This window comes from Hakea prostrata, chromosome 10 (assembly GCF_041222555.1).
Source record: "Hakea prostrata isolate BN-2017 chromosome 10, UWA_Hpros_2, whole genome shotgun sequence".
Lineage (NCBI taxonomy): Eukaryota > Viridiplantae > Streptophyta > Magnoliopsida > Proteales > Proteaceae > Hakea > Hakea prostrata.
Window position 1 is genome coordinate 13,496,025 of NC_142609.1, and position 27,660 is coordinate 13,523,684.

A 27,660-nucleotide genomic window follows, 5' to 3' on the forward strand; every position below is an offset into this window, starting at 1 on the left:
TTTTCTTTTTTTTGGTTTGCCATCCCCGGTTTCCAAGGCTTTGCCTCGACCAATCCGGTGTTCGATCCGGGTCGCACACCTGGCTGTGGTGGGTGAGTCTCCTAGCGGGGATTTTTTGCATCCACAAGGTTTCGATACCGGAACCTTACTTAAGCAAGCTGCTTACCACTTGGACCAACCCCGTTGGTAGGATTGTACTCTCTTAATATCTCTCAACCACACATTTAAGAGAAAAGTCCACTTCTCAGTAGTGACAAGGTCGACTAAAGATAGGTTATCTTCCTAGAAAAATGTGAAAAAAGTACAATCCTTTCTCCATTGAAGTAAAGAATCCGCACTCATGGATTCCCATTAAGTTCAGAATTAAGGAATTCTACGATCTTCTGTAGCAATAATTACATCAATCACAGTATCAATATTGATCCCCTTTCAGGATTTCTCATTTGCTGAGACAATCAGTGTTTATTTGATAAAGAAAATTCTAAATTCTAAAATTTCTGCATTCACTAAAACATGAGTTATGAAGAACTTGTTTATAACCATTTGGTAATTACTTAAGGGGAAGATTTTAGGTTCATTTTAATTTGGACTCTTGGAGGTTTAACCCAACATGTCACTTTTTATCAAAATAAAAATGACAATTTGCATTTCCCCCACTCAAGGTTCCCAAAATAAGCCAATGACCATTTTAGTTCAGCAATTTTCATGATCAAAAGGCCTTTATTTTATTTTTTTCATATCACATGAAGGATTTGAATCCGACCCTTGAAAACTGTGCAAATAAGCTTTGTCTTACTTGTATTACATGGGGAAAAGATTAGGCAATTTCTCTCCTCCCCCAAGCCCAACCTTCTAGCTTACCACTCATGGATCCAATGAGAAATAGTGGGAGGGAGAAGCTTCACATCATACCAAGACTCCATTGGATTTTAAGGAAAGAAAAGAAGCCATCCAGCACACTAAAGCATACGGGTATAAATAGATCGGATCGAATTGGATAGTGGTAATACCATATTCGCATCTTACTATATTCAGACGGATTATTCAAATAATATCCTATATGCTTTCAGACAGATTTAATCAAATTCAGATAATAGTTGAATAGTTATTTTCTAAGTAAATTCTTCTAAATGAATAAGAATACATATTAAATACAAATTTTCAACTATGTGTTAATATCTTTACTATTTTATTCATAAGAGATAAATTTAAAATTCAAGATTTAACAACTTTAGTAGTAAATTTTAGTCACCTAAGTTGAAGATCTATAAGGATAACAAAAAAAATCCAAATAAAAAAATTTTGGTGGACAATAACAAGCAGTAAGAAAGCAATATTAGTAAGAAAGCAATATACTATATCTGCATCATATAAATCGGAAGAATTTAGATACCCCTAGACAATGTAGATGCAAATTCGGATGGAAGCGGATTCCGATTATCCATTTATACCCCTATCTCTAACTGGTAAAAAGAGTGATGATTTGCCTAAATATTCAAACATCATTCAAGAAGAGCATCATCAGTCCGGAATTGTTAATCTGCAAATCGTAGAAAGGCTTGTTAAGAAGATAGAGCACCACTATTCATCTAGCCATAAATCACACCATGACGCCATCAAGGTCAAAGCAAAATAAGAAAGCAATAGCAGGCCAACATATCAGATACAGCATAATGGAACACAACCACCTACTATATTGTTCATGTTCGTGTAATCACTTAGGTCCAAGCAAGACTGAACTCTGGTTCTGCACTTCTCGGTACCACGCATTTTTCTTCGTTTTTGCATAATCTATAGCACTGAGGACTTTAAGATTAGGTTGCAGCATACAATGTTCTCTTCAATGTGTTGCCAATTTCTTGAGGTGCTGAAAAATGCGCTGTTTAATCCACTGGCGATCACATGGAAGGTATGCCTGAATGGAATGATCATAGCTGCAAACCAGAATGAAACAACAGAAACATCAGTACTGTCCTTCTCACTTGTCATGGAAAAGAATCATAATCAGTCCTTATTTATGGTCAAGAACCAGCGAGATAGCATGACACCATTCACATGGTTGATGTCAAACATGAAGCATCAATACCTCAAACCCTTCTCCCCACCCCTCACCATACAAAGAAAAAAATACTGTGCTTCCCACTCGTCATGGAAAAGAATCATGATCAGTCCTTATTTATGGTCAAGAACCAGCGAGATAGAATGGCACCATTCACATGGTTGATGTAACCAACATGAAGTACCAAATACCTCAAACCCCCTTCTCCCCACCCCTCACCATACAAAGAAAAAATTTTAACAAGAAAAACAGTTCAAGGAGAAGTCAACTCAATGTGATCATCATCCCCTACAAGAGCCAATACATTGCAATTATAATCCAATTATTACTATAGAGCATTTCTCATAACCCATCACAGGTTGTCCCATCCTGCATCTGGCAACGCTGTAATTAATAAATTTGTACCTTAGATCCTGCACTTCAACCTTATGCTTGTCTACATAAGAGAGAGAGATGGTAAACCCTAGTAACGAATGCAACAGGTGACAAAAATTATAGAGGTTCATTGAGTTGGTGAGACATACACTAGCGCACTCAAGTCTGCAAGACCATCAATGAAGTTGTAGAGATCTGCAATATCGTAAGTGAGATTCCCACTGGCTGGGTAAAGATCCTTTAATTTTCTTTCATATAATGCACAAATACCTAGCCATGAAAGGATAAACGTAAGCGGTAATCTTCAATACAAGAATGGAACTTTGAAATTACCAGGCTAGTCAACAACATAACCCAACATCTGAAAAACTTTGGGATTTAACTGAGAAAAGATCAAGATGCAGTTCAAAAGGTCATGCTGAGCATATACTTACTTTTCTTGCATGGTTTAAAATCAGATACCCAAGATCGGGATGCAATTTCAAAGGTTACACTGAGCATATAACTTTCTTTTTGTGTTTTTAAATTAGATCCCCATCTGTAAATAGGCTGTGTTTGGATGCCAGGCAACACAACACAGCCACACTGAAATGATAAAAGGAGCTTTCTTTTTCAGGGTACAAATTTGATTCCTCTGGCCATCTCCATTGACCCCCAAGGGTGAATATCGAGCATCAAGCTAATCAGTCTCTTGGGTCATTATATGATCTAAGGACGCATTTGGTTAATTTTTTATTTCAATTTCAGATGGAATTCATGATATAGTTAAAATATAAAGATATATCATCAAAAACTTGAATATATTCTGATTGTATCAAAATGGACAACTTAAATAATAAGAAAGACTAACATAGAAGAGGTTCAATTAAGAATAAATCTACAGTGAATCGATAATAGTAGCAGTCGATCACCAATAATTCAATAATAAAAGCAACTCTGAATTAGAAGGTTTAATACCAAATAGACGGTAACAGAAACTACATAAACCAGCTAACAATTTGCCGTTGACCTTAGGTCAAGTGGAGATGGTGACAATGAGAACCTATGCTCAAAAATTCAGCCAATTCTAGTTATCCATGGCTGAGATATGATAAAGATCCCAAAACAAAATGCTAGATGAAAATTTGTGAGCCAATGGGTACTGGGACTCCAAACAAGAAGCAGAGTGTAGATCCAGAGAAGGTGATGATTCGCTACCTGTTTGGTGTGGTTTTGATGGACATGAAGTCGTCGTGAATGGGGGAATGAAAATTGAAAGTTAATGCTAGGAGGCAACCAGCAACAGAATGTGGATCAAATGGAAGGGGTGATGATCTGAGGAGGTGTTCCAAAGCTCTGCAGGTTGTGATGGAGGACACAGAAGAAAATCAGCTTCAATGTTGCATCACGGAACCGATCCACTGGAAAACAGAGGAAACAGTAGCAGTAGCTATGAACATTTTATTGGAATGAATCTGGTCTTCAAAGAGTTTCTCAAAAGTGATCATTTGCAGCAGTTGCAGTCACAAAACAGCACAGCAATGTATATCCAACAAGAAAGGGAGCAGAGATGACAGAAGGGGAGGGGTAGGGAGCTCTCTCACCTGCAGCTAATGTATATCAAACAGGAAAGCGAGGAGAAGAGAAGATCGAAGAGGAGGGGCAGGGAATGGGCTGTCTCATCTGCAGCTATTACAGCTGTTGAACACGGAATTAGTCCATAACTGTTGGCAAGCCTAACCACAAAGTTCTATTCTCCAGAATTGTGACAATAGTTTTTTTTTTTTTTTTTTTTGGGGGGGCGAGGGGGTACAGGGGCCTATGAATAGCTTAGGCAACCTGATAAGAACCTCTTTCTCCCTCAATCATACCCGCAACTTCAACTCAAAAAGACAGACAGACAACACAATCGAATAGCATAGCCAAGGCTTGGATTGCAGCTGTAATGGAGGAGTCTCCAAACTAAATTAACCAACTACACTGACCGAGCAAATGCCAGTGAACTGTTGCACCTAATCTGGCAATTACAAATAGCTCTGGCAGATACAACTCCCCACCCCAAGACCTGAATACCCTATACTGTTACACCCCAGAACCTGAGAGTCATCCTCTCCCCAGCGAGCTTACTCACCTGGTCACCCCTTGCTTACTCAATTCTTCCTTTTTGTTCCTCCCTCTTTCCCCTAATATACCCAAGAACCACTACCCAAGACAAATCCTAACCCCTCCCACCTCAGCCATACCCTCTGAATATTCCCAACAACAAGTAGCTGCTCCCCAATGAGTCCCTGCCATGTGTCCTTGTCCTTCTATTTTGTCCTTCGCATGGTTGGATGGAAATGATCCCCTGTATCCCTCCTATACGCTGCAGTGTACTCCCCCTTGGATATTAGGATCTAGTCTCAACCTTAACTAATTTTTTAAACTACTAATCTTACAACTAATGACAAAGAAATACAAGGTAACCAAAATTAGAAACGAGGCTTTATGGATCAACCAACATGCAAGGAATAAAAGTTAGTAACCAATAAATATACCAACAGCTAAAGGCTGCAATCACGAAAATAGAAAGCCAACTCCTAAATCCCCTCTGCAGTTTCAATGCAATCTGATCTTGGACCCTACAGATCTTCTGGGAATATTCCCACTACGTAAAATTTGGGGCTGTGACCCTGTTCATCTGAAACAGCAACACAAACTGTGTTTTATATTCTTTCACTTTATGTTTTGTCGTAAACAAAAACCCTTTGTAGTTCAATTTCTGAGGATACATTCACCATATTTCTTTGGAAAGGAGGGCCATAGTGGTTGTGGTGATGGCTGGCGTGGTGGTAGCAATGTTGGTGACGAAGTGGTAGTGGTGGGGTGGTGGCAGAATCAAAGTGGGGGTGAGAATGTAAGAGGAAGGCAGTGATTTGTTTTCACATGAAATTACTACTTTACCCTTTAAGTTAACCATGCTCATTAGCAAGAATGAGATCCAAAGGTCTAACCAATGCACGGGGCTCCAACGGTTTTTGGGTCTGGGTACGGTTTGCAAAAATGAATGAAATGAAACAGAAATTCTCAAATAAAGTACAAAAATCAAACCAAACAATTTCTTAAAGGTGATGTCTTACGGCTGCACTTATGCCAAGTCCCCTGGACTTAAACACCACAATCGCCACAATGCCTTGATAAACATGTGTGGTAACTATCAAAAGCCTTTATATCCATGAGGACTAAAACTTGACACTTAAGCTGAAATCAAATTGAGCTGAGATTTGAAATAGTTGACACTAAAGATGAAGATTTGAGATTTGAATGGTTGTCAAAAGCCTCCCTCTTCCCATGATAACTTAAGATGAAGATGAATGGAAACGTTAATCCATGCATGGACAATTGATAGACATGTAATACATGGGTTTTTCAAACAAAAAAGTAATACATCGGTACAAACATCAAGGATGCAACATAAAATGCCATGATAGCAAAAGATAGGTTACTTATGTAGGCACAGCGTGAACAGTATGTCATATCATCGAAAGTGTGGTACTCGGCCTATTGAAAGGAACACCTTCTACTATTACTCAAAACTAACTACATCAGCCCTCAACTAAAGGAAACAATAATCAGCAATTTAAACAACAGATCAGCTTGCCAGGCAGGGAGTTAGAAGGCCATGGTGGACTTCAAGAAAGATACTGAAACTGCCATGGTAGTGGGTATTTCCTCTTTTTTACCCAGAGCAGAGGGGATAAATATTATGTATTTTAGAAAAAACTTATTGGACATAATCTCCAGTATGTCACTACTATGCATTCTGCTTTGAATCTTCTATTTCTGTCTAATAAAAATCACCATTGTTCCTTATTAAAACAATAACAGCAACTAGCATCATTCCATCCATAGACAATGAGTTATCAAAAAACATGGATATATGTCAAGAAATAGAAAAAATACCATCAATTGCTTGACTTATGGATTCGTAATCCATAAATGTTCTAGTTGCCCGGTTCTGAGAAGTCTGCATCAGAATAATTGTATGCTTGTTTGCCTGCACACAACAAGAAAAGAGAATACTTGGCATAAATTAAGGAATTGTAGATTCAGTATTGCCATATAGAGAAAAAGGTTTGCCAAGGTTGGCAGGTGACTATTTTTTACCACTCTTTTTTTTCTCCCCCCTCCCCCTCTCTACTTATCCTTTACTTTCATTATAAAAAAAAAAAATAAAACAGGAGGTTTTTTTGTAAAATTCTTCTCTTTTCTTCCCCCCCACCCACCCCCCCCCCCAACAATAGAAGGCATGCCACCACCCCCCCCCCCCAGTTTTTTTTTTTAATATAAATGAGGGTATATTAGAACAGTTTTGTTTGCCCACCCCCCTCCCTTTTGTGTTTTTTTTTTTTTTTTTTTTTTTTTTTTTTTTTTTTTTTTTTTTTTTTTTTTGGGGGCCCCACCAAAAATTTTTTTTTTTTTTTTTTTTTTTTATTTTTTTTTTGAAGAACGGTGTAGAATGGCTTATTGATCCATGATCTCAAGCCCTTTATTTATAATTAAGTGGAAAGTAGAATATTACAAGGAATAGAATTCTATATGAATACAAACTCTAACTTAACTCCTATACAAACTCTTATTAGACTCCTAATAGAATCCAACACTCCCCTCAAGTTGAGGCATAGATATTACTCATGCCTAACTTGCCTACAATAGGAAGGAAATCTCTTTCTTTCAATCCCTTAGTGAAAACATCTGCTAATTGGTCTTCAGATCTTACAAAAGGCATGCAGATAAGCCCTTGTTCCAACTTTCCTTTGACAAAAACCCGCAATTTCAATGTGCTTAGTTCGATCATGTTGCACTGGATTATTAGCAATACTAATAGCAGCCTTGTTGTCACAATATAACATCATGGGGTTTGGAACTTGGACTCCAATATCTTGCAGAAGCCTTTCAACCATAGTAGCTCACAAACTCCACGAACCATAGCCCTATATTCAGCTTCAAGACTAGATAAAGCTACCACATTCTGTTTACTTCTCCAAGTAACTAGATTACCTCCAATAAAGGTACAAGAACCTGAAATTGACTTCCTGTCTGAGATCCAGCCCAGCCAGCATCGGTGTATGCTTCTACTTTTAGATTATCATGGGTGACAAAAGTATTCCTTTTCCAGAGTTCCCTTCAAATACCGTAGTATTCGATAATAACACCTTCATATGAGCTAAATATGGGTCATGCATGAATTGACTCACTATACCTACAAGATAAGCAATGTCCGCCCGGGTGTGAGACAAGTAGATAAGCTTCCCTACCAGCCTTTGGTATCTTCCTTTGTCCACCGGTTCTCCCTCTTTTTCTTTAAGTTTAGCTCCACTTCAATAGGGGTATCAACTACTTTACACCCCAACATTCCCACTTCGATAATAGATCTAGGACATACTTTCTTTGGGATAGGAATATACCTTTATTTGATCGAGCCACCTCAATCCCTAAGAAATACCGAACTTCCCTAGATCTTTAATTTCAAACTCTTTGCCAAGATAGTCCTTCAACTTTTGAATTTCTTCACCATCATTCCCCGTGATGACAATATCGTCTACATAGACAATGAGAAGTGTGATGTTAGTACTTGACTTCTTGACAAATAGTGTATGATCAGCATTGCTTTGCTTGTACCCAATAGAAGTCATTGCCTTCGAAGGCGTCCAAACCAAAGATCTAGAGACTGCTTTAACCCATATATTGACCTCTTCAACCGACAGACTTTCCCCGCAGTATTGTCATCGGAAAAACCATGTGGATTTCCATATAGACCTCTTCCGCTAACTCCCCATGTAAGAAGGCATTCTTTACGTCTAGTTGGTGCAAGTTCCAGTGTTTGTTCACAACCATGCACAAATGTAACTCGATGATTTAGTTTCCAACCGCAAAGGTCTCCCGATAATCAATCCCATAGGTCCTGGTAAACCCCTTTGCAACTAGTCTAGCTTTCAACTTGTTGACCGATCCATCCATATTTTGTTTAACCACAAATACCCATTTGCACCCACTTTTTTTCCTGAGGAAGTGTAACCAGCTCCCAAGTGTCATTTTTCTTCATTGCTCGCATTTCCTCTACCATAGCTTCCTTCCATCTCTTATCAAGATAGGCTTCCCGCCAACTTTTAGGAACGATACAGATGACGAGAGGATATAAAAGCACGGTAGGAGTCGACAAAGAGTTATAAGAAACATATTTAGCTATGGGATGTTGAGTACAAGATCCGACCCCTTTTCTAACAAGAATAGGAAGATCAAGAAGATACCTCAGCAGAATCCGATTCTGGAGCAGAGACCGAGTGGTAACGTATCCCTTTCTCCACCGCTTTAGCCGGTTGTATTTCTTCCTCCGATAAGTCCGCACCTCTTTATTTTGGTCAATCTGGTTTTGAAAGACCCCAACAGGTTCTCAAAGGAGTGGTCTCCCTTGGCTAGGTTCTTCACATGGTTCAAATTGAAGGGAGGATTAGAGTCCTCGTATACCGCAAGTCTCCCCCGGTCGGAACTCTTTGGGACTCTTGTTGTGTTGGTGTGAAAGGAAGATCTAGAGTCGGAAAGAACACCTCTCCTCTAGGACTCTCCCCGAGAGGTGTATAAAGCAAAACTCATGAAAAGTACATCCATGGATACAATGGTTTTCTGAGGGAGGATGATAACATTTGTACCCTTTCAGTGCTCCCCAAAATATGCCTAGGCGGAGCCAACTTACTCGGTGTGATTCCGCATAACACACGCATCCAAAACCTTTGGGGAAATAACAAAAGAAGAGGCTCCTCAAGAATCTCATTAGACATTTAAAACCAAGTATCCTACCGGCATCCTATTCATAAGGTAAGGCGAGAATAGCATCACCCGACGGTCGACATTCATAGCAATCATAATAAACGGGCTATCTCTAAGAGATGCCGATTCTTCCTTTCGCACCCCATTTGCACCGTATCAACGCAACTAGTCCGATGTATTATGCCGAGTCGAGAATATCTTTGAAATTCACCATCAATATACTGTCCATTTCACGCAAGGATCTTCACAAGGGCATTGAACCGAGTTTTAATCATATTATGAAAATCACAAAACATCGGAAAACTTCATTTTTTGTTTTAAAAGATAAATCCATGTAGAACGAGAGTGACAATCAATAAAAGTAACAAAGTACCTATGCCGATAGACACACGTCCAGGACCCCACACATCAGATGAATTAACATAAAAGGAATATTTTTTCTATTATGAAGAGAAGGTAAATAAGTAGAACAGTCCTTCCAAAAATCGCTTCACAAAAAATCATCCTCATTACAAGAAGAAACTAAATCGAAATATTTTCTTAAGAGTTCCTAGGGGTGCCTCCACTCCCCTGGGTCCGTTTACCAATGGACCTTAGATGTTCCTTCCTTCAATCGGCTCAGCAAATAAAGTCCATTGTCTAGTTTACCACGTCCAATCTCCTTCCCCTACGATCCCAAAGACCGATGGAAAATGTCACTTTACAATTTAAGCATGTAAGACTCCGATAGAGAGCAGTTAGAGAAAGAGGGAACATGTAAAACTTAACAAAGACAGATGTTGATGGTCCTTTTCCAGAATGGAAGAATAGAGCCATCGAATTCAACTTTATCCTTTCCAGTTGGAGAATATTGTAAGAAAAAGAGGATAAACCTCATATGATCCGTGGTCCGGTATCAATAATCCAGGAGTGAACCAAGAAACTTGGAAGCTTGTAAAAGTTTTACCCAAGTAGCAGGGGGTTGGTTTGATTAGAGAGGAAGCGTGGGCCCGCGAGATTGCATCGCGCAGAAGTTAACTCCTCCCGTGAGAGACCAACATCCGGGGTCCGGAACGCCGAGATAGAGCTCGATTTTCCTTTTTTGTGCTCTTTTTTCTCAAAATCAGCAGCTCCCATGGAGTTTCCAAAATTTTCCTTTGGGGCCTCACACTTGACAATCTCCTACCGATCGTTTGGCACGCGCTGATTTCTCCAAAATAGGAGTATGAAGCATGGCTAATCGACGACTTTCCTCACACCGAACAAGAGCATAAGACTGCTCTAGTGTAGGAAAGGGAGAACGACTTAAGACTTGTACTCCGATCCGATCGTACTCCACGTTCAAACCTCGCCAAGAAGTCATATACTCGAATCTTATCAATGTGCTTCTTATAAGTCGCCACATCATCTCGGATTAGTGGGGTGATAATCCCCATAATGATCCAACTCTTGCCAAAGAGATCGCAACTCAAAGATAATAGTGGGCCACAAGGTTCCTTTTGGGTAGTCTCATGAAGCTTCTTTCGTAGCTCATAAACCCGTGCATCATTCCCCAACCGTCCATATGTTTCAAGAGTAGCCTTCCGATTTGGGCAGCAGATTGGTAATAGATATCCACGGGCAATATTTGGAATCATGGAATTCAAGAGAAATGACATAATAAGAGAGTCATTCGAGATCCATTTTTCCTGGGAAACGCCTGTGGTAGAAGGTTTGATAGTGGTGCCCGTAATGTATCCAACAAGTCCTCTTCCAAAGAATAGTTAAGTAAGCAGATCGTGACCAAATCAAATAATTTGTCCCATCAAATCTTACCGAAAGAGGATGAAAATTTGGGTAATGTTCAGTGGCCGGTGGGAGCAAGAGTACCATCGATAGTTGCCATGTTGAAAAAATTGTCTCAGCTCTTTAGTCACCTTGTGAAAAAAAAACTAAAACGTCGCACAATGCAATAGCCAAACAATGATATGATCAAATCTCCCTTTTCCCTCTTCTTCTGCTCTTTTTTTTTTTTTTTTTTTTTTTTTTGAACCAAAGAAAAATTCTGGTCCGGTCTAATAGAACCAAAGACAAAAAACACGAAAATATGGTTCTCGGTCTAGTCTATTTTGGACAATGAACCAAGAATTGAACCAAACAATGAACTAAAGAACCAAATCAGAAGTTGAACCCAAAAACCAACCAAATAACAATCGATATCTTCTTCCACACACCTGAAAAATCAAAGATTTATGTTGCGCACGATTGGGAAGATGATGCAGCAGCAGCAGTAAGGTGAAGGCGATGGCGATGGTGGCTTCTCTTCTTCTTTCCTTTTCTTCTTGGCCTAGCCCACCGTGATTCAGTTTACCTAATCGCAAGAAGCGAAGCAGCGTTGTGGCCTGCGATTCGTTTTTCTAATCGCAAGAAGCGCAGCAGGTTGTGGTTCTTCTTCTCTTCTTCTTTCCTTTTTTTCTTCTCTCGGTCTTCTAGGTGGAACTGAAAAATAGTGCAGCGGTGCGGTGCGATGGGTTTGAAAAGGGAAAAATTTCTGCCAAACGATGGTTGCAGAATTAGGTTGTTGAAGAACAAGAAAAACTGCGAAGGGTTTTGGAGAAAAAAATCTGCTGTGGGTTTATAGGTTTGAAGACACAGAAAAAAATAGAAGAACATACTAATCGAACTTAGGCTCGATGCCATGTTGAAAGAAACGATTGTAGTAGAATGGCTTATTGATCCATGATCTCAAGCCCTTTATTTATAATTAAGTGGAAAGTAGAATATTACAAGGAATAGAATTCTATATGAATACAAACTCTAACTTAACTCCTATACAAACTCTTATTAGACTCCTAATAACAAAACAACCAAAATATCCTAACTATATTTTCCCACCCCCCAACCCAAAGGGGTTGGGGAAAGGGGAAACACTACAAAAAAAATAAAAAACAAAAAAAATTTTTTTTTTTTCCTTTTCCCCCCCCCCCCCCCCTTAAAAAAAAAAAGGAGAAATATAAGGAGCGCAGGGCCCCACCCCCTATTTAATATCCCCCCCCCCCCCACCCCCCCCAAGGCCAAGAGAGAAGAGAGAAGGAGAAGTGGGGAAGAGAGATATCACAAGCAGGAAAGGGAGCCTGGGATTGGGTTAGTTTTCTCCCAATCACAGTCCTTATGTTTATAATATTTTAAAAAAAGAGAAAGAGACTGATCTGCCTCTAATAAGTTCTGGCGGCAGATTAACATAATAATCAAAAGAAAAAAAAGCCTCTAACCTAATGCGACACTAGGACAAAGGTACCCCTAGTGTCACCGCTAGCTTTTAACAGATTATATTTGTAATTCTGTATAGTTCTGCAGTTTGCTTGCAAACCTCTTTCTCTTATTATAGGGCAAATGTCATGTACACAGACCCTCCCTTTTCCCAATATTACATGTCATAATATACGGTACCTCCCACATTTTTGAAAAAGAATTAATATCAGGGACACCCCAAAAAAATTTGCCCTAAAGCATAACACCCCATTGGATCGAAATATATTAACTGTCCCACTTCCATTAGTACAATTCAGTCTAAACTTAAGAAGACCATCTTACCCTTATTTTATTTCCTTCCATTTTCTCGTTCCCCTTGCCTTCTTCTTCTTCTTTTTCTTTTTTTCTTTCCAAAATCGAATCACATATCTCTAAATTATATACAGGACAACGTAAAAATAAAATAAAAGTGGGAGGGGGGGGTTTAGAAAATCAAATGCTTTGGAGAGTAGAAGAGAAGGTAATTGCTGAACTTTTGAGTGTCAACCCTAACCCTCATCAGTAAAGATGTCAACAGATAATTAAAAATCCATACTCATTTCACATTCATATTCATTTAAACTATTAAAAAAAAAAAAATATATATATATATATATATATATATATATATATATATATATATATTACCCAGTCATTGTCCAAATCCGCCCAAAATCCTATAGCATATAATTTGAATCCATCTTGATTATAATTGGATATGTATATGGTAATACCACTATCCCAACCGAGTCCAATAATTTACACACATAATGTTGATTCCCTTGTTGACTCCTCTCTTGATCTGCAGTTCACAAAGTGTTACATCTTATACCTTACATCATAATGCGGAGGCTGTATCTTATGACTCACTATTTTGCTAATATTTTAGTTTTGTGTACTCTTTATACCTACTATTCCAGGAACTAGCAAGAAGCTGTTGTAGACACATTCTTGTATCTATGGTTGATGAGATGCAGCATTAAGAGGGAAATAAATAAACACTGTTCCCGGCGCGGGGGGGGGGGAGGGGATATTACCCAATGGGATGTGGTGTGCGGCGTGTGCCTGCCCCCACAAAAGAAGACAGGTGCTGCAAATGGGTATTCAGTGTCGAGCAAGAAGCTCATGCTACAGTAGATTATGCAAGGCCCTTCGTCAAATGATTTACCGGATCTATGGAACTGATACCAAAATATGTTTCCTCCATTGCTCAAGATGACACCATCGGCATTATGTTATCCTGTACAGCCAATCTAGGATGGGACTCACAACAACTGGATGTGAAAAATGTCTTCTTTCTTGCAGAACTTGAGGAGGTCTCCACGGACATTCCACTTCGTTTTACAATTTGCATGCTCAAAAACACAGAAAAAGGTGTGCAAGTTGAAGGATGCTTTTTATGGGATGAGCAGTCACCTTGTGCGTGGTTTAGGAATTTTGACCAAGCTATGGTCACTACGGTATACTCCCAAAGTAATGCTAACCACACCTTGTTCATCAAGCAGTCTGGTGGGAAGATTGTTATTTTACTTATACATGAATGGATGTTGATGCTATAGTGATTACTGGAAATAACACTGAAGACATTCCCCCAGGAAAAATAATGGGCAACGAATTTGGTATTAAGGATTTTGTACGACTTCAGTACTTCACTGGTGTTGAAGTTTCCAGGTCTTCTTACTGCATATACTTGTCGTAGAGGAAGTATATTTCCAATCTTCTCACAGAGATTGATATGTAAAGATGCAAGCCAACAGATACTCCTACTAACAATGTTCAACCTTCCCTTGGCTAGCAAGGAACGGATCCTATTGATAAGGAATGTTACTACAGATTAGTTAGGCAACTGATTTACCACTTACATAATCACTGTGGCATTGCTTATGCAGATAGTTCAATCAGCCAGTACATGCAACATACTTAGTTCCTTGCATGATGCTTAGTTCCTTACTTTACTCACATGGAAGCAATGCACATTCTCCATTACTTAAATGTCTGCCCCAAGTCCGGTACCTTTTAATTTTCCTATGATCGACTCCAAGTTGAGGCCTTCACAGGTTCTGGCAGGCCGGTTTCATTGATAATTAAAGGTCTACAATAGGATACAGTACCTTCATTGGTGACAATCCTTTCAATTGGAGGAGTAAGAAGCAAGTTGTTGAGGCTCGGTTTGCTGTTGCAATAGAGTTCCACACAATAGCCCTTGGCATCCGTGAACTTATGTAGAATAGTCCACTCACCGATTTGGCTGTCCCCACTACATTCCTATGAAACCTTATTGTGACAGCAAGTCTGCCATCACTGCTTCTAACCCTCTCCAGCATGATCGAATGAGAAATCTGGAGATCAATGGTCTGCATCAAAAAGAAACTGGACTAGGGATGTATTTGTGTGCTTTTTGTTTCTAACAGTAACACATTTGACCATACGCCTCTTCTTTTGGAAGTTGTGGATAAGGGGCCTAATATTAAGTACTCAAGATATGAAAATGACTTTCTTCTAACTTGGTTTTCTAATCTCGCAAGGAAAGCAGTCAACGGTCTAACTTATGTAATCTGAACAATGCAAACCTATCTCTGTACATGTGATCAAGTTATCAATGAAGTACCTTTTCTTGTCTTGTCCCCCCCTCCAACCCAAAAATAAAATAGAATAAAAAAGTAAAGTAAAACCATTGACCATAATCTTCACTAAAAGTCTTAAGTGGAAAAATGTTTCATCTAATTTTTTGCAAGTTGGGAACGTGTGATGTATATGCACCAACTTAAGGGAAAGTCTCATAATATCGGTGCAGAGTAAGATAGTCACTAGCGTATTTTTGTCCTGTATACATCATAGATTGTTCACCTCTGCATATAAGTAAAGGCTAAAGCCAGCCTGATTCCCATTCAACCCAAATCATATTCATTAGTCCAACACATTGTTTTTAAATCACCACAAATAAACACAAAAAGGAAAAAACTGAAAGCAGTAATCTTTCAACTAAAGGTAATAACAAAGACATAACTTCATGTGTGAATCGATAATACCAAAGAATATAGTTATCATAGAAACAAATGCAATTGCGTTCTCTTCCAAGTTTTTGTACTAAAAGATAAGATAGTATCCACTACTATGCAAGCAAGAACTTCCTACATGGAAAGAGCAGATCACTGTTATGATCCTAAATGATCAGAGAGAATAGCTTTAGATGTTCCAGTATAGATACAAACTATCCTAATCATAACTGCTATTTTGTTCCAATTTACTAAAATACATGCAGAACACTACAAACTCCTATCTAATTAGGCTTAAAAATTCCTTCTCAACCATACTAGGGCTTCAGCCCCTGATGCTCAAAATGAAATACATAATCAAAAAATTCGTCTTTAGAGAATAAAAGCAGAGAGGGGGAATCAAAAACAGCTCTTGCGAACTTCGTCTTTAGAGTTCTTACAAACATTCAGAAGACCAAAAAAAGAAAAAGAAAAACACTGATTTTCCCCAGATGAGGAGTACTCAAGATTCACGAATTGTTTACTAAGCATGGTGATTTCTAAATTTCTAATAAGACGGCTCGAAATCCGCCGAAGAAAACCAAAAGATAATCAAAATAGATGAGAGAAAATCACTTACCATTAACTCTCTAACCGGGATCTCTTCCCTTCTATCTAATTTTGTGGCTTCAAACGTAAACGCTGAAACAATCTCGCTCTGATGTCAAGGTCACACGCTCGGACGCGCTTCGTCTCGTTTGCACCTCTTTATTTTCTATAGAAGATTAGAATTTAGAAGTGTGTTTCTTTCTCTCTCTCTTTCTTTTTTTTATATTATATTATAGAACAATACAGAGTAACATGTGAATGAATATTAACCATTAAATCTATTAAATTAAATCTGAACCGTTTACGATGGACAATTCAGATTTATTTCTACCAAATTTAATGGTAAGATTTTAAGGACCATTCAGTCAAGCAATTTACATGACTGTTCAGCCACCACCTCCCAATTATATTATAGTTTTGTGGTAAATTACAATATTAATGAAAAAATATTATTGGAATTAGTTTTTTTTTTTTGTGAGAAAATGTTAAGTGTTATTTATTTAAAAGAAATTCGCAAGACAATATCAAACAGTAAAACCAAAACATAAAAGGGGGCGGGGAATGATGATAGATAAATCAATCCCAAGTCTTGGGTGCTTCTTTGGTGAGTTTGTTAGCTGCATAATTGGCCTCTCGATGTAAATGCGAGAAAATGCATACATCAAATAAGGAGGTTAGATGAAGGATGTGCGTGATAAAGTGTGATTTTTTTTCAAGTAATGTTTGACTCTATGTGTGTAAGGAAAGACCTTAGAGTTTGATTATCACTCTTGACATGAATATGGGGGATGTGAAGATCAAGAGCCAGTAGAAAGCCTTTGCGAATCGCTTGAGCTTCCATTACTAAAGACTCTTGTTTCCCTATACCTTGTCCATAAGCAAAAATAATTTGCAAATTGTGATCCCTAGCTATGCCACCAATGCTTGAGAGTTGAGGGTTTTGAAATTAGGATCCATCTACATTCAATTTTATTATTCCTACGTGAGGGGGGTCCCAACGTAGAAGGTAGGAGGAGGAGAGGTGTGCTTTGGTCAGAGGGGAGGTAAGAATTCAGTAATTACTCAATGGAGGTATTGTTGGGCTTCAGTCTTTGTTCAACATAAAAAATTTGATGGTAAATCTAAAAAATAAAAGGATTGGAAGATTAAATTGTTTTCTATGATTGCAATTACAATTTTTTTTTCATTAATATTGTAACTTGGTTCAATCCAAAAAATTACTAAGATTAGATATTTTGGCGTTTTTGGATCCTTTATAAGACTGAGCATTTGTTTTCCTTATTCTTCTTTCAACGAACATTTAACCCTAGCCTTATCTTTCGAAAGGGATCCCTGTTCTTACCCAGTCCGTAATCAACTTGTTGGAGCCAAGGTTTAAAGTATTAGTATCGAGTATCATATCGGTAAGGTGATTTTAAGAGACGTATCATCCTGTATCAAGTATTGTATCGCTCTAACTAATGTATTTTAGTGTAATTCAATGGAGAGACGTATCGAGATGTATCGTATCGGTTGGGTCAAATATTGATACGTATCGGCTAGTATCTTATGGTATCATGGGATACTTTAAACCTTGGTTGGAGCGTTCTTCTCTTCTTCATCTTCTCGTCTCTGCATCTCTTGGTGTTGCAATTGCGATACGCCGACCCATCAAGGTAAGCGAAATAGTATCGCGTTTTTCTCCTTGTGATTCTTTTATATTCATAGTTTTCTATTGTCTTCACCGAATAACTAAAAGTCACTGTCAATCGACTCAATCCAACAATATTGGTAGGTAAATCCACACTACTCAGTTGATACTCCTCTCTAGGTATTTTTTTTCTTCTTTCTTTGTTTACTCTTATATTCACTTCTGAATTGTGATACAAAGATTTATTAAACTGTTTTCTATGATTGCAATTTGTTTCGTATTTATGTTTAAAATCCCTCATAAGGTAGATTAGGTTTTGCAGATTGAAGAAAAATTTGATTCTTAAGAACTTAGTTCCGTCCAAACCTTGTAGAACTTGCTTTATACATTGGAGTGAAGTTTACAAATATGGAATTGAGAACCTATTTTATATCATAAGAACCTTACATAGTCTATTAAAACTGAATTTGTCACCCCATTCATGTGGTTAAACGGTGACCATTTTGAGTTATCTCTCTTCTCTTTCTCTAAGCTCTGAATAATCCATGCTTATCTAGATTAATATCAGTTTAAGCCAATACAACATCTTGTTGATGCAACCTAGAGGGGGGTGATTAGGTTGTACCTAGTGGTTTATACCAAATTCTCGGTTTGGTTGCAATTTCAAAATGAATTAACAATTCATAATGAAATTTAATGAAAACATCAATCACAAACACATAATTTATAGTGGTTCGACTATACGAGTCTACGTCCACTCTTCTCTTAGCCTCAAGAGAGTTTTTCCACTAACGAATCTCTTTCAATACAATGGGTAGAGAATCAAACCCTTACAATCTTTGTTACGGGGCAAGAGTACCCAATACAATAAATTCTAATCAACCTAGACTAGTATTAAATAACCAATTCAAAATACAAGAAGTATTAGATATTACCTATCAAAGGAGAGTAACACTTTACCCCTTGAGTGCGAGTGATGCAATGAATGAATCAAGAATAGCAAGCATCAATATACTTCAGTCGCTTTCAATAACTCCAAGCTTTGCTTTAGTAAAACTTTGCTTATTAACTTTGGAATATCCCTCAAAGTTAAATGGAGTTGGGAGGACAGTAATAATGGTAAAAACACCAAGGATTTGCTTTTTCACTTGTGAGTGAATATGTGCTTGATGGGGGAGAAGAATGATTCTCAAATGGGGGTGGTTGGGCTTTTATAGACCTCAATTTAATGCCCTCCTCATTTCCCCAACGGATATAAAATCTTAGCGAGATTTTAATCCAGACGGTCAGCCGTCTCAAAAGTATCCGTTGCAAACAGCTGTTGAGAATATCCATTTCAAACTAGCTGTTATAGTCAAGTCAGGGCCATAAGGATGTCCATCTGCCTAGACGGTCATCCGTCCGCCCGACGGTCATCCGTCTGCCCGGACTGCCCAGCACGGGCGTCCGTCTGGCCTTTTGTTGTTTTTGAGAAACAGAATCATCAAAACAGACGATCGACCGTCTGAGCTCTGTTTTGCTGAACAGTTTTGGGGCTGGGACATGGCTTGGGTTTTTGGATCTTTTTGTCAACCCTAAGCGTTGTACACCTTACTAACATGTCCTAGGTCACTCTAGTAACATGAATTACATATTATGAATGCATTTACATGTGTGTGTATGAGAAAATGTCCTAAGCCCTAATTTAGCCTAAGTCTTGATCTTTGACTTGGTCTTTGACTTGATCTTTGATCAACGGTCTTGATGCTCCTCTTGACTTTGGTTCTTTGTCTAAGATGATTTGAGTTGATCTTGAGCTTGACTCTCCGGTAATTTCTTTGATCCGGTTATTTACATCGAGATTCTCTGTAGTGATGAGCTGGACAAAACATATCTACATAGAAACATTAGTAGAGTGTTTGTCATCATCAAAACTGATTGGAGGCTGATGTGACAAATGCTGACATGACATTTTCCAACACATCTAATACCAACACTAAATCCCTGGTTTCGTCCATTGGATAAATAAGCCAATAGTATCCAATTAAATACTCAAATTTAGCCATATTCTTTGATAATTCTTGTGGTACTCCCAACTTATTTTCTTATGCATGTTTCGATTACTAAAGTTCAAAATTATATTTTGTTATTTATAAAATTTCAACTGGGAAAAACTTCACATATGAATAGCAAACTAAAGGTAGGAGTTGAACTCCAATAGTTATTGGCATTTCCCCTTACAAAGATGAATGTCAAGTTTTACATAATTGAAGTGCTGACTTTCACAAGTATGCCTCTGCTTGTTTCATTTCCTGTTTTGTAGGTTTAGAAAGAAAAATAGGCTAGAGATTGCTGTTATTTTATTTTTTAGGTTGTGAATATATGTTATAGGTCCATATCATTGCTTACCAGTCTTATTAAATGTATTAAACACTTATTAATCATTGTTGTAAGTATTTTATTTTGCCAAATTTTGTAAAAATACTGTTGCCATCAAGCTGTTTAGGTCCTGAACATATTGATGATCCTGGACTTACTAAGGTTCTTTGTGGTATCAATTCTCATTGTCTATTATGAGATTTTTTCATTGTTTTGAATTGTTTTGACATTCATTATCATTTTTATTTTTATTTAAAATAATAAAAAAACTTCCAAAATCCACAATGGATTAAAAGTCCCTTAATGGATTATGGATGAAAAGTCATTCTCCCCATTTATGCGGGGAGTATACTTTGAAATTTTAAAGTTAAGACAGGGGTATAACAGTAAAAGCACATTATTTTATAAACGCACTTCTCAAACCCTTCCGCAAGCTCTCATTTTTTGGAAAAATTCTTTTCAAGGCTACGGCGGTTTCTCAAACCCTCTTTCCCTGTCGGAAGCTCTCAATTCGTGCAGAAAAATTTCTCAACTTCGAAGGTGGATCTACATTTATGAATTTCTTTTCTAGTTCTCTCTATTTTCTTGTTTCGGAGTTTTGAAAAGGATTTATTTTTAATTTTATTTCATTTTTTTTTTGTACTGGACTCGTTGAGCAGTTTTACATTTCTTGGGAAAAATTCTTCTCAAGTCTACGGCGGCTTCTCAAACCTTCTTTTCTTTTGATTTTGTCTGGTCATGGTGATACAGGCTCGATTTATGTCATTCACGTTTTGGATAATCGCTTCTTTTGGTTTTCGAATTTTTGGGTTCAGCTCTGTTTCCTTGATCGATGTTGATCTTATTTTGTAACTGTTTGGGTAATGAACATATTTAGTTTACCTGAAGCTTCTCAGCCCAAAAGCTCATCAGCAATTCCAAGGGTTAGCAGACTAAGCAGGGCCTCAAAGATCGACTGACCTCAAAGACTTCTCCCCGGCAAAAGCCTCGAGTTTCAGTTGACCGTTCCTAAGGTAAGTGAAAGAAAGGACACACTGAATCTGCTTTAAATGATAAGTGAAATAGTGATTCGTATTTTCAATTAGACTTCTAATTTCAAACGGATTAATTGGCTAACAGATGTTTTACTAGCATGCTGCCATGGCGGTTTGATTTATTGCTATTCTATTCTTCGTGAAAAATCTTTATTTCAATGACAATATAACTATGATGATTCTAGAGTTGAATCATCTTGTAGAGTGGCTGTTTTGTGAATTTTCACGATTGTTTCATTGTATTTCCAGAAGATAATGATCTGATAGTTTTTCATCGGTCATTGTTTTAACTTCCTAACAATTTAGGTGCCTGCTGATTAACAATCTGGAAAAGTACCAACTGATGTGTTTTGATTAACAATAGGTTTTTTTTTGTATTGATTTTCTAGCAAATTTTCATTTTGACATACCAAACTTATTTTTCATTCCACAATTTATTGTCGACAAATGTCACCGAAACCATTTTTCATTCTTGACCAATAATGAATTCTTATACTTATTTCTTTTAAATAGTCATAATAGAGGATGAGAATTGATACCAAAAAGAGCCTAAGTGCAGAAGTAGCTTGTTGAGATTTCATTTTTTAGTTTACTTATGTATTTTCTGTATTTATTTATCATTGTTTTCTTTGTTACTTTTAATGTGAGCTAAACCATACTTCTAACCAGTTTTCTGGAACAGAAGTGTGTGAACTCATTAGTAACCTTCTTCCTGGATTGCAGTGTAGTGGAAAATGAGGAAAGGATTGCATCCTCAATTGCAGTGGATATCATATGTAACCCAGAGTGGGAGGTTGCTGAATGTCACAATGACCAGACTTCACAAAGTTGGTAAAGTCTACCATTTCAGGGCCAGGCGCCAGATGGCCCAAAGTTTAGGCCAGGTTGCTAAGTTCAAGCGTCGTTATGGTCTGAATAAGGAAGAGGATGAAGCAAAGTGAGCTTTAAGATGCAAACTTCAAAGAAAAGTTTGTGGATTTTTGGGTTTTAGCTATGATGTATGTTTTTCTTTAGCTCTGCAATAATTGATGACAACTTTGTAGCAGTTCCAGATATTTTAAGTCCAGTATGTTGCATAATCAAAAGAAATTATTCTGCTTTCTGGAGTTATGTTTTCTTATGAGGTAAAATTCATGTTTCTTGGGGGTCTTACCATGTTCTGTGTTTTTCTGTACTCTTGTTTGATGGATCTAAGGAAGGTATATGGTCTATTATGTTTATAGTTCTCCCCATGTTTTCTTATATCCTCCATTAAATGTTTCTTCTCCCTTTTTAACATTTCATATTTTCCCAGTTTCTATTTAATACTGTCTGCTGGCTCGTCATGCCATGTACTGCCTCTCATTTGAGTCATCTTGTGTCTCATTCCGCACACAAGATGATTCAAATGAGGGGAAATCATCTTGTCTTTTTACTTACTCTCTTAATGAAATTTTCATACTGTTGATAAAAGAATTTTTTTTTCTTCTTGTGGTGGTCATAGGAACCCCTGCACCCTTAGATGATCTTAGGGAGCCTTGTTTATGAAGTTAATGATTTTTTTTTGGCACTTATTATGCAAGCATCCCAAATACTGATCACAAAAGTTTTTGTTCTGGCTTTCTGTTAATATTTGTTTGCTTGCCTTTGATTTCCCCTAATCAGACACAAACCCTAAAGGGTGATGAGTCTGATGACAAGACTTTAGGGAATACCAAAAGTGTTAAGATACAGGAAAACCTGTTCTACTATGTCCAAGACGTGAGACATCCCTGTATTTTGAAAGGTGCTCATCAAAGTTGTCAATGTAGACGAATTTTGTGGCTTGCTGCTCGTCAAGTTCATGTTACCACATCTGAACTTGTGAAAGGGGCCTATCAGGTTACCAATGGAGAAGAATATTGTAACTTGTTATTTAGAAGTTCTGTTATTATCTTTGAACTTGTCCCTGATGACCTAAGCCTGCATTATTTTGATTAGTCTTTCTCTCTGCACTGTGGAAAGAAGAGGAAACCTATCTTTTGTCTAGAATGAATGTAACTCAAAAATTTGTAGGAGTACTCATCTTGAGAGTTTTCAATCCAGAGAACCCTTCTGACATTCTAGGGGGTCCTAAGTCTTTCCAGAGATAAAAACATGTTATCTGGAACAACTTAAAAAAATTCTACTGTGCATTAATCAGAGAGAAGGTAACTTTGTCAGACAAAGAGAGGCACAATGGCAACTTATGAACCACTTCATCTAAAATTCAAGGTATACTCTCTCCCTCGTTTATCAAGATTCGTTAGTTATTCTCATGCCCAAACTTTGATACAAGGGAAAATCTATTAAAACAGAAAAGCATCTTGAGCAATACCAATTTATTTCTTCATTTCAACTTGACTGAAGCAAGTTTCCTTTGACAGCCCACATTAAAAGCATCTCTGCTTTAAGTTTCTTGTATAGAATTGAGAGTCAGATCATCTGTAAGAAATAATCCTCATCGCCGTTGAAAACGAGTTCATATCCCATATCTTGACGGGTAGAAGTTTGTATTTTCCTTACACTTCTCTAACACACATTAAGAATAAGGTCACTTCTAATTTGTCTCGTTAAATTCAGAGGTGGGTCCCTAACGGGTAGAGGATCCCAACTCGTTGAGAAGTGATCAGTGGGTAATACCCCAACAAATTAGGAGGAGAAGCTCGTTAATTGACCTTTTTCAAAGAGAAGCAAGAGAGACACTTAAGTAATCACCTGAATGCTGAACCTTAGAATTTAGAAGAAGAAGTTTTATCATCCAAATGTTCATATAAGTGCATCCCAATTCCCAAGTCTGAGAGGCACTGTTATACCTCTATTCTGCCTCAGGAAGAGGTGTTTCTATGGCAAGTGGGGTGTGGATCTGAACCTGCAGTTATGCATCATTCAAAAGAATGTCACTGCGCCTTAGCTGATACTACTGATCCCTTTTAGTCTACTCACACTACCATATTTTCCTTCGCAGTCTCCACAAATGAAAGATAGAAAAACAGTGCACCAATGCTATTGTATTCATTATGGATACAAGTCAATGGCAGCATGGTTGTATGCCACAGACAATTCAATGGTTTTCCAGGTCTCAATTGAGAGAATTTTATCTTCTCCTAAATGGTAATGAGAAGCATCTATCACAACCTTTTTGGCTTTTTCTCACTGCTGACTAATTTTGTTCTTACGAACACAAAATTATACAGGATCATTTTGTTGACACATGCAGACTTTGATAATTCTCTTACCAGAGTCAATAGCTATACATTTAAGACTATGCAAGCTTGGTTCCATTGGAAAAGAAAAATGACCTCAGAAATTTGGCAGAAAGCAAGTCAGATCATCCACAAGAGGGAAGGGAAGGTAAGGGCAGGCAAAATTGACATGGAGCTGTGAAATTCCACCAAGTTAAAGGTCTTACTGCAAGCAGCTTGAGTTCCTTGAAGATTCAACAGAATCAGAGAGGTCAGCATCAATCCTTTCCAGGTAAGTGTAAAAGAGCAATGGTACCAAGAAATAGTTAAAGTCAGCATTTTTAACTTGCCATGCCCAGCTGCTTCATCCATAAAGACCATTTAACTGCCTCTAGGAAATTGTCATTCCTCCGCAATGCGCTGATTAGATTAACATACGTCTTCTGATCAGGTTTGATCCCATTTTCTCTCATTTCCTTCACCACAGCAACAGCCTCTTCCACCATTCCAGCAATCCCATATGCCTTTATTAATGTGTTGTAACTGCATAAATCAGGTTTAAGTCCACATTCTTTCAATTCAGTCAGCACACCAGCAACATCATCAATCCACCCTTGCTCTCCGTATATATTGATCATAATATTGTATGTATAGTGGTCAGAAGCACAATTTGTTTCCTTCATCCTCAGCAACACATCTCTAAATTTCTCAATCTGGCCAACTTTCCCATAGGCATCCAACATGCAATTATAGGCTTCAAGGGAGACAGTGAATCCATTAAATTGCATTTTTTGAACACTAGACATCATATTATCTATCTTTTTGCTTTGCCCATAGGCAGCTATAATAGTGTTGTACGAGATCACATCTACCATGCCTCGTTTTTTGGCAATCAAGAATACCTTCCTGGCCTTCTTGAAAAGCCTGGCCTTTCCATAAACATCAAGCATGACATTGAAGGTAATGGTATTTGGAGCAAAACCATGATGGAGCATCTCATCAAAAAGCCGAGAAATCTCATCCAGTGGCAAAGCATGAGCACAGCAATTAATAACACAATTATACATTTCTTGATCCCAGGTGACTCCACTCTTCAATATCCTATAGTATGTTTCTGCTAACTTCTCTACCATGTCACATCGTTGATAAATCCGAAGGATGTCCATGAACAAAAAAGTGTCTGGCATGACATCCTTCTGTTTCTCCATTGCATCTAGGACCGAACAAGCATCAGTCAAAGAACCGGCTTTAACATACAACCTTACTGCTATGCTGTAAGCAATCATGTCCAAGGCAATTCCTGAGGCCTTTAGCTTAAGATAGAGGTCTTTTGCTTCAGTAAAAAGACCCATGACACTATATATGTCCATCACTGTACAAGTGATGTGCAGGTTTGGACGGTCATCCAATTTGGGCATTCGAGTAAATATATCGACAGCATTTTCATAATGACCCATCTCCTTTGAGGAGCAAATCAACAAGTGATACAAGTTCTCCTCAAAATTTGGGTCCTCCCATTGTTTTTCCCGTAAAATATGCAAAGCATCATCTACCAACCCATTTTTCACATAGGCCATGGCCAAGATTGAACATGAAGTCTGGTCAACCAAAAGATGTTCTCGAAGCATACCTTTCAGAATCTGAGGCACCTGGTCTACTCTTCCAGCCTTCTCATATGCCTGCAAGAGATTACTGAGAATAGAGGAATACTGGCACCCCATCTTCCTCATGTCCTCTAGGGTTTCTACAGCACCCTCTTCATCCATATGCCTTGCTTGCAGGTTTATCATTGTATACAGATTAGAGGAGTTGGGCTTAAATCCTGCCTTTTTGAGTTCTTTATAGTACCACCTTGCCTCTGAATAATTATCAACCCTACCCCAGCCTTCTATCATTGACCTGTAAGTTGTTTCATCAGGTTCTGGACCAACATATTGGAGCTTTTGGTATATGCTCTGTGCAGCATCCATATCAGAGGCTCTCCCATAACCAGTAATCAACATGTTGTATGCCACAATGTTCAGGGAAATCCCTGCTTCCTGCATTGATATCAAGGTGCATTCAGCCTCCTTTAGCTTGCCTTGCTGGCTATAAGCATTAAGCAAGACTAACCAATTCTCCGAATTCAGAAGCAATCCATCTTCTTTCATAAAGCCAATGACCTCTTCTGATTTATCAAATAAACCAAGGCGAGTATATATTGTAACCATTGCTGAATAAGCAGATTGACACTGTATTTTGAAGGATCTCATCTGTGCAAAGGTGAACTCTGCTTCTTCAAGATTGCCACTCTTTTGGCTAAGGCTCATTAGCATACCGAAGGTGGCAATATTGGGCTTAACCCCATTCTCCAACATCATTCGGAACCACTTGCTCCCCATATACGCAAGACCCTTTTTATAACATGCATATATAAGCGTATTGAAAACCTGAAAGTTGAGTTTGCAATCAGAACCAGAAGTCATTTCTTCAATCAGTTCATGTGCTCCATCCCAATCCCCTTTTCTTCCCAGCACTCGAAGCACCAAATTGTAAGCAGTTAAGTTCTCTTTCAGTTTCCCATTCTTTTTCATCCAATCGAAGAAGGTCAGTGTTTTGCTGTCACTAAGCCTCTCAAGCCTTTTTAAGACGGAGTTACAACGTTCAACACTAGCAAAAGGCGTAACAGCAGGCATGGCAATCTCTACACCATTCTCAACAGATAAACTTGAAACTGACTCCCTAACTTCTCCATCACGTTCAATCAGCGATTTTTCTTCTTGTTCCTTAAACCTAGACCCAGAGTTCAGAGCCACTTCTCCCTTGACAGCTCGAAATCTCTTCCAAAGATTTTTCCCGATTTTCCTGCCCTCACGTCGAGAATTTGGTTTCAACTCAGGCTTTGATTCTTCCAGCGATTTTAGGGAATGGGAATCAACAGGATTTGATTCTGGGTCGTCGACGAATTCTGTAGCAAACTTCGAAACCCCGATGTGATCAAGTCTTCTGAGGGGGTAAGCATTAAGGGCTCCTCTGGATATCTGAACCCAACCAGTAAAACAAGAAACCCAGAAGGTCTCCACCTTCCCAGAAACATTGGATTTTCTGGGTTCATAAAACTCAGTCACCGCTGAGAATTTCAAAGAGGCCATGGATCTCAATGGCCTTCTCCAAGAAATTTTGTCGCATCAAGTCTTTTTTGGCAGACGCAAAAATTGAGCTTATACAAAAAGAGACGAGGGTGTAACTGTGAGAGAACTTCCTCTGGCTGGCACGTTAGATAACGAAGAAGCAGCAGTGGGTAGTGAGATAATACTTCTCTGGTTCAGCGTCTCTTGGAGTGAGATGTTGACAAAAGGACAACATCGTGGCATGAGGTGTCGCGCTAATCCAACGACTGAGATGGATTGACGTGCATACCGTT

General features: G+C 38.2%; 3 protein-coding genes across 5 annotated transcripts; 1 reads left to right on the forward strand and 2 right to left on the reverse strand.

The window, feature by feature from the left end:
- Positions 1–1,539: 1,539 nt before the first annotated feature.
- On the reverse strand, positions 1,540–16,249 carry LOC149001993 (enhancer of rudimentary protein). Its single transcript, XM_089137532.1, has 4 exons — positions 16,085–16,249; positions 6,356–6,449; positions 2,584–2,704; positions 1,540–1,934 (listed from the first exon to the last, which is right to left on the reverse strand). Exons 1-4 carry the CDS (start codon positions 16,085–16,087, stop codon positions 1,841–1,843), a joined length of 312 nt encoding a protein of 103 aa, XP_088993658.1. The 5' UTR covers positions 16,088–16,249; the 3' UTR covers positions 1,540–1,840.
- A 4,219-nt stretch (positions 16,250–20,468) lies between these two features.
- On the forward strand, positions 20,469–22,953 carry LOC149001994 (Ribosomal protein L31). Of its 3 annotated transcripts, none has more exons than XM_089136679.1 (3): positions 20,469–20,581; positions 20,919–21,054; positions 21,799–22,953. In XM_089136679.1, the coding sequence occupies exon 3, from the start codon at positions 21,810–21,812 to the stop codon at positions 22,014–22,016; it is 207 nt and encodes a 68-aa protein (XP_088992805.1). In that variant the 5' UTR covers positions 20,469–20,581; positions 20,919–21,054; positions 21,799–21,809; the 3' UTR covers positions 22,017–22,953. The 3 variants fall into 3 exon arrangements, with proteins under 3 accessions (XP_088992805.1, XP_088992806.1, XP_088992807.1); XM_089136680.1 differs by having other exon boundaries at positions 20,930–21,054; XM_089136681.1 differs by having other exon boundaries at positions 20,938–21,054.
- Positions 22,954–23,574: 621 nt separating this feature from the next.
- LOC149001995 (pentatricopeptide repeat-containing protein At4g30825, chloroplastic-like) lies at positions 23,575–27,388 on the reverse strand. The gene has a single exon (XM_089136677.1). It carries the CDS (start codon positions 27,386–27,388, stop codon positions 24,599–24,601), a length of 2,790 nt encoding a protein of 929 aa, XP_088992803.1. The 3' UTR covers positions 23,575–24,598.
- Positions 27,389–27,660: the final 272 nt, after the last annotated feature.